At 32.2% G+C, this 7,349-nt stretch overlaps 1 protein-coding gene across 7 annotated transcripts in view; it reads right to left on the bottom strand.

The window, feature by feature from the left end:
- Positions 1-7,349, bottom strand: part of LOC106875810 (rabphilin-3A) — a 285,702-nt gene that overhangs the window by 8,100 nt on the left and 270,253 nt on the right. For 6 of the 7 annotated variants that reach the window (XM_052970468.1, XM_052970476.1, XM_052970487.1 and 3 more), the window contains 2 exons: positions 6,676-6,772; positions 4,942-5,100 (listed from right to left, as the gene is read on the bottom strand). In XM_052970468.1, the coding sequence (XP_052826428.1) occupies positions 4,979-5,100; positions 6,676-6,772 (219 nt within the window). In that variant the 3' untranslated portion in view covers positions 4,942-4,978. Of the gene's footprint in view, positions 1-3,570; positions 3,785-4,941; positions 5,101-6,675; positions 6,773-7,349 lie in introns of those variants that run through there. The other variant, XM_052970470.1, reaches the window with a different exon arrangement.

Genomic DNA, 7,349 nt, shown 5'->3' with positions numbered 1-7,349 from the left:
TGTGCGGGTGGCACATAAAAGACACCATTTCGAGCGTGGCCGTTTTCGTGCGGGTGACACGTAAAAGCACCCACTACACTCTCTGAGTGGTTGGCGTTAGGAAGGGCATCCAGCTGTAGAAACTCTGCCAAATCAGACTGGAGCCTGGTGTTGCCATCCGGTTTCACCAGTCCTCAGTCAAATCGTCCAACCCATGCTAGCATGGAAAGCGGACGTTAAACGATGATGATGATGATGATGAAAAGAAACGATTGTCAGCTTTGAATAGTGAATTCAACAATTAAAGATGTGATTTTCTCTATCTGTATTTTTGTTGTCTAATACACTGAATTTCTTGAAATTCTGCTAAATGATATTTAAATATATATGACATACATGAGGAATTACCTTGGATGTACATTCTACTTGCATTTATAGTTAAAGATTTCAAATGTGTTCAGGTTGATTTTGCTTGTCAATGTTGTTGCTGATACCATAAATTAGCATCAATCAAGAATGATTTGGTTTTTCTGGAAGGCAACTCACAACACAATCAAATCAAACAGTCTTCTCATCACATAGCATAAAGCCATTTCCCCACAGCTGTGGAATCTTGTCTTGTGAGTTACCTGGTGACATCACTAGTGCCAGTGCCATGTAAAAAGCACCTAATACACTCTGTGAAGTGGTTAGCATTAGGAAGTGCATCTGGCAGTAGAAACCAAGCAAAAGCAAACACTGAAGCTTGACACAGTCCTCCCTGCTCATCAGCTTTTGTTAAACTATCTAACCCATGCCAGCATGAAAAGCAGATATTAAATGGTAGTAATGATGATGATGATGGTGGTGAAATATTGGAGGCAGGTTAATATCCATTTAAAACATTATCACCATCACCATCATTTAATGACCATCCTCCATGTTGGCATGGGTTAGATGGTTTGACAGGAGCTGACTAGCCAGGGAGTTGCCCAGGCTCCAATTGTCTGTTTTGGCATGGTTTCTATGGCTGGATGCCCTTCCTAATGCCAACCACCATACAAAGTATTCTGGGAGATTTTTAGGTGATAGTGGCATGGATGCTTTTATGTGGCATCAGCACAAGTGTGTTTAATGTGGTATCAGCACAAGTGCTTTTAATGTGGTGCCGGTAAAATACATCATTGAATTCACTCAGAATACTATACTTCTACACCACACCATTCAAACCAAAGCACTGCATTGTTACAGCCAGAAAAATACAATATGACTACTATATATCAGTGCAAAGCATAACATTTGTAGGATTCCATTAAACTGTTTGACGCACTGACATCAGCAACAACAATAAACAACAGTAAGAATTTACATGCAAAAGTAAAAGTTAAATATTTGCTAATCTGTTATGAAATATGAACCAAGCTCCATAATTATTACAAAGGATATCAGGAATTGAATAAAGAGATTGTTACACAATTCTATGTGGTTAGAACAATATTTGAATTAGTATAGGTTTTTGTTTAATAAGATGAGTGTGAATAATTCTAGAGATTTAGTTCCAAATGTTTAGTGCAGGGACAAGGAAGAAAGTTACAGTGTAGGTGATGGGAAAAGTGAAGACAGAGTAATTTGATTAGAAGTACTATGTTATGTCTGTCAGAAATGCTTAATTATCAACTAACTGTTAATAAATAGATATTTAAATACCAGTAATTGGGTTGTTACTGTTCAAATCCAGGTTATTTTGATTGAACATGCCAACCATGATCACTCTGTCTTTTTAGGATGTACAGGAATACAGTAGCTAATGTGTCCAGCTGGGTGTAACTTAAAAGAGATTTGGTTATTGTTTCTAGAAAGTTGAATGACCATGTAAAGACTAAACAACAGAAGCAAATTTGTCTAGTCATGCAAGTTTACTGAGGTGAATAACAAATATCATCAACCATTATAAATAATTACCATTAGAAAGAACAATAGGCCACAAAACATCAACATACAAATTTGCAGAATAAGTTAAACTTAATGTAAAAGACATTTAAAAATATAAATACAATATTAAACAGTTAAGAGAGAAGAAAAGAATCTATTGATATATTCAGAGCAAATTCTGCTTAGAATACTTATGTAGAAAACAAAGCATTAGCCACATATTGAATTTAAGTACAAATTGTTAGATAATTTTTGTTAGTTAACAGATTGTGTAAAAAAAGCTATACCTGTCACCAAAAGTGTGGGGAGAGGACCAAACAGAGGGTTTATTAAAATATACAACAAAACATTGGATTGTCAAAAGTGGTGATGTAATTACATTTATAATGATTAAATGATTAAATTTATAATGATTTTATAAATTTACAACTAGATTTATAATGAGGCAAACAGTGTTAAATTAAAAAGCAAGTGTATATTTAGCCTATAATCTGTCCTGATGGTTTTATATTAGGAGCGAAATAATATGCTGTAAGAGCAATTTTCAATGTTATTTTATATGTTTAGATGAAGAAGAAAGAGTAATAAAAATTAAACTCCATAAAATCAGCTCTAATCTATAATTGATTTAATTTTATTAACTCAAACTGATAAAAGATTGTTTATTCGAGTGAAATTTGAGCTCATAAACATGAAGCTGTACACTTAATATAATTCTTTTGGCTATTTCTGCAGCTTACATGTAATCAAACAAGAATCATTTTGCATAAGCATAACACCACCTTAAAAATGTTATGCTTATGCAAACATAACCTTTTGGCTAATAGTCTACAACTAATCAAAAGGTTGATGGTTCATATCATTTCATAGTATTGCATAAATTGGGAAATTAGTGTGTCTGTAGCGGATTGAATCAATATCTCACAGTGCACATCTTTTATTTTTAATTCCATCTCATTTAGAATTATTTGAGAAAAGTTTACTGCAGTAATTGATGAGTACTTTGTTAACTTCCTAATGTTAATTTATATTCTACTCTGGATACACCTTAGTCCCTAGGCATACAGATTACTCTGTCAAATGTAATGATTATTTATTCACATCATTTTAAATTAATCATCCCATAGCTTTGATATTTCAATGATGTGATTGTTTGGTTTTAGAGTGACATTATAGAGTTGGTGTGAGAGGCTGGATCTGACGAGTTAGAACATAAAACATATTTGGGCTGGATATTGTCAGTTCAAATACTAAAGGGTTAGAGAAGAATAAACCCTGTGAGACTGACTTGTTTAAGATGCTCTATATGAAGAGGAATTCTTCATATTGTAGTAAGTAGATGGTTAACTGGATGTTATGACAATAATGCCTTTCCAAAAGTGTGATTAGCATAAATGATGAAAAGATTTTATTGAATGAAGTAAATATTTGTGACCAGTAGATCAGAAATATTATATAGTCTATCATTATCATAAAGTTAATCACTTATTGATTTCAGTGTATACCTGCATTAACTTTTGTTTACATTAAAAAAAAAGGTGGGTGAGGATGATTATTTCAAAGTAAAAAATACATACAAAAGTTAACAACATTTAAATGTAATTTAAATGTTAATAAAAACATTGAACAAAAATCTTTATTAAAGCAAAAAATAATAGTGAAAAGCAAATATTTTGTGTAAGATGGTAATCTTTGGAACAATACAACAAAAGCAGGAGAGGAAAAGAAACAAAAAAATAAATTCAATGAAAGCATACACAACAATACAACAAACAACACCTGGAATTACCACTAATTTTACATTGCAACAATATCTAAGATCAATGCTGGACTATACCTTCTGGACAACATTTATGGTTCCATACATACCATAGATTTTGCTTGGAATAACTAGCTATAAAATTAAAATTTTGTAGGAAATATAAACATTTATGACATCCATTGTTATTGCTTTGTTTAATAAATACAATCATATAATAAAATCTGAAAAAAAAAAAAGAGCATGCCAAATAAGTACATAGGGATGGGGGAATATTTAATTATATTAATATAATAACATAAGAAATATTAAGTGATATTGTTGCATAATTGTTATCTTCTTCAGGCAACCAGTAAAAGTTTTCTTCAGAATTTTAGTAGCCTTGTTGAAGCTATTGGAATTTCAGAGGTGTTATTGACAAGATTACACTGCAGTGTGATTGTGTCATTGACATGAGTACACTGTCAGAGACCAGGTTGCAGTTTGCGTAACGAAAACTTTGGCATTGTGTACAAAATAATACATGTCTGAATGAAGTTAACACTCTTTGCGCATTTCTGAATGGTTAATATGTGTCTTCTGCACTGCAATCATTTTAGTTTCAACACATTGTCTCAGGTCAAATCAGTTGCCTGGCAAATACATCTCCAAAACAAATAGCATTAAGTAATCAAGAAGAAAAAGGATAAATATACCAAAAAAAAAAAAAAAAGGAGAATTAAAAATTCACTAAGAAAAATAAATGAATATTTGAAACAACTAAAAACACCTACGTCTCTTTTTTTCATATGGGGAGGGAGTTAAGATCTGCTGAAACGAGCAGTTGGACTAAATAAAGAGTAGCTGTCATACATTATACTACAAATGTGATTACACTGTCAATGATGAGCAGGGAACTGTGAATTTTTTTGAGAGGTAACTTTGACTGAAAAATTACAGAAGAAAAAATTCTATATTTCATTTTAGTAAATTACATTCATACCATCAGAGATTAGATTATAGCATGGAATGCGGACATTAAACGATGATGATGATGATGATGATATCATTACATCTTTCTCAATATCTCTCTCCTTAGCCCCAGGCTAAATGATTAAGTACAATCCTTCTTAACACATCACTGCATCTCTCTGGAACTCTAAATTTATTAGTCACAAGGTCCTATTGGTGTAAAAATAAACTCTTTAGGTTCAGTGCATACCTGCATTAACTTTTGTTTACATTTAAAAAAAAAGTGGGTGAGGATGATTATTTCAAAGTAAAAAATACATACAAAAGCTATATTCACTCACTTTGTAAACAATGCCATGCCAGAAGCAAAAACTGCCTTCATGGACAAAAATCTGGAGTTAGAGTATGCCAGTATTCAACTTTCTGGTCAGGATTTCTTAACATCTCATACCAGTGTTGTAATGTGTCACCTTTGGATTGACTTCCAAATTCAAGTCCTCCTGGAATGTTAACATTATATTATGTGATTAGGATGTGTCAGGGGGTATGTGGATGCAAAATAGCTAGTCAATATTTTACTTTATTGTATTTTTGCAATCATTTTCTTCATACAAGCATGACAAAAAGTGACATAAGCATGATGACCTTATCAAATGACAACTATTCAACCATATTATAATGACAGCCATTCAATCAATGAGAATATTTTATAATGTCATTTAGAATGACTGATTCTGTTGGAAAATTGCTGTCAGCCAAATTGATAGAGTATCAACCTTTGGCAGAAAAAAGTTTACTGCATTTCTGGCACTGCACCATTTTCCACATAAAAATACTTCCTTGTGTAGTGGTTCTGTTATTCTAGTAGTAAATATATTGTAAAGAGGTGGAGCATTTTCATGTTCTAAGCAGTGAAAGCACTGTATGATATAAAAATGTTTTGCCAGCTAAAGAATTGAACTCAAATTTTTGTGTAGATATAGCTGAGAACAGAGGTTTCTAATCTTTTTACTCATGAGAAACATTTTAAATAAATTCTAAATCACAAGGAACCCCTACATAAAAACTAATATATATTTTTGTTAGTGATATAAAAACTTAGAAACTTCAAGAGAGCATGAAAGGATTCATTTTTAACAGTTGAACTCAAAGTAGAAAAGTTATAAATGTAAATGGAGTAAAAAAGCTTTTGCATAGAAATAACTCAAAGGGTGTCTACGGGTAGCATTTGACTTATTTTATCCAAAAGGATTTTTTTAAACCCAATATTTACATGCTATAAGGTAGTGAGCTGGCAGAATCATTAGCATGCCAGACACAATGCTTAGTGGCATTTTGTCCCTTATGCTCTGAGTTCAAATTCTGCTGAGGTTAACTTTGTTTTTCATCCCTTCAGAGTCAATAAAATAAGTACCAGTTGAGCACTGGAGTCAATCTAATAGACTTACTCCCCTCCCCCAAATTGCTGGCCTTGTGCCAAAATTTGAAACGAATATTTACATGCTATTGTTTATGGCTTTTCTACTTCAAGTTCAACAGTCAAAAAGTGAATTATTTCATATCTTTATTAACCTTTTTCATAATTAGACTTAAATTTCATGGATGATTAAACAAATCATAAAACTCTTTAGTAAGTTTGGTTGTGCTAGATCCATCAGATATGACAAGAATCTTTAAGAAATTTCTTGTTAACCACAACCTAATCTAGATCAAATCCCCTCATAATTCCCCCAATATAGGTAATTTTTTTAATTGGGTCTCCATACTATCTACAGATGCCAGGATTTTCCTATCTTATGGATTATGTCATGCATTTACAATAAAATTACAGGGGTAAAAATAGAACAAGAAAATTACTCAAAAATGCATTTACAAATAGCCTGTATATCCCCTTTTCTTACAAAACCTTAGGTTTCCAATGAATCCTGGTTGGGAAAATGATGGCTTAGAGAATTATGGACAGTGTCATTAATGTAACTTTTACCAGATGCTGTTTAGGTTGTCAGTAATATGATCATGACACTGTGCACCTCTGAAGACTATGATTATGAGTGTTAAAAGACAAAAATATTTACCAATGAAATCATTAGGTTTGCCAATATCTTTGTCCCACACAGTTATCTCCAATGTCTTATGTGTGAGTTCATTATATCGGATATTATAATTAAATACCTGCAAATGAAATAGATTCAGATGTTATAAGAGTACAGTAACATTGTTGAACAAAAACAAATTGAAAGGCCCAATTTCTAATACAAAGGCTTTGATTTATTTTACCTGAAAATCAAGCTTAATAATTTGTTAGAAACACCAGTCTAAAAGGAACTACAATATTCAGATTATTTATTTTATTAACACTGGGAGAATGAAAAAAAATCAACCTAAGTTGGATTTTGAGTTTGGAAAGTCCTTTCCAAATTCAAAATCCGACTTAGGTTGATTTTTTTTCCATTCATTCTCCCAGTGTTAATAAAATAAATTACCTGAAATATATTGTAGCTATTCACTGACAATACACACTTTATGAATTTATTATTTTCTTTTATTCTTTTACTTGTTTTAATTATTAGACTGTGGCCAGTACTTTCTTGTATTTTTTAAAGCCTGGTACTTGCTCTATTAGTCTCTTTTGCCAAACCACTAAGTCATGGGGACATAAACACACCAACACCAGTAGTCAAACAGTGGAGGGGGACAAGTACACACACACACACACACACACACACACACACACACACACACACACACA

The sequence above is a fragment of the Octopus bimaculoides genome, chromosome 1, assembly GCF_001194135.2.
Source record: "Octopus bimaculoides isolate UCB-OBI-ISO-001 chromosome 1, ASM119413v2, whole genome shotgun sequence".
Taxonomy (NCBI): Eukaryota; Metazoa; Mollusca; class Cephalopoda; order Octopoda; family Octopodidae; genus Octopus; species Octopus bimaculoides.
The sequence above is the reverse complement of the archived record's forward strand: the minus strand, read 5'-3'. Positions and strand labels throughout refer to the sequence as shown.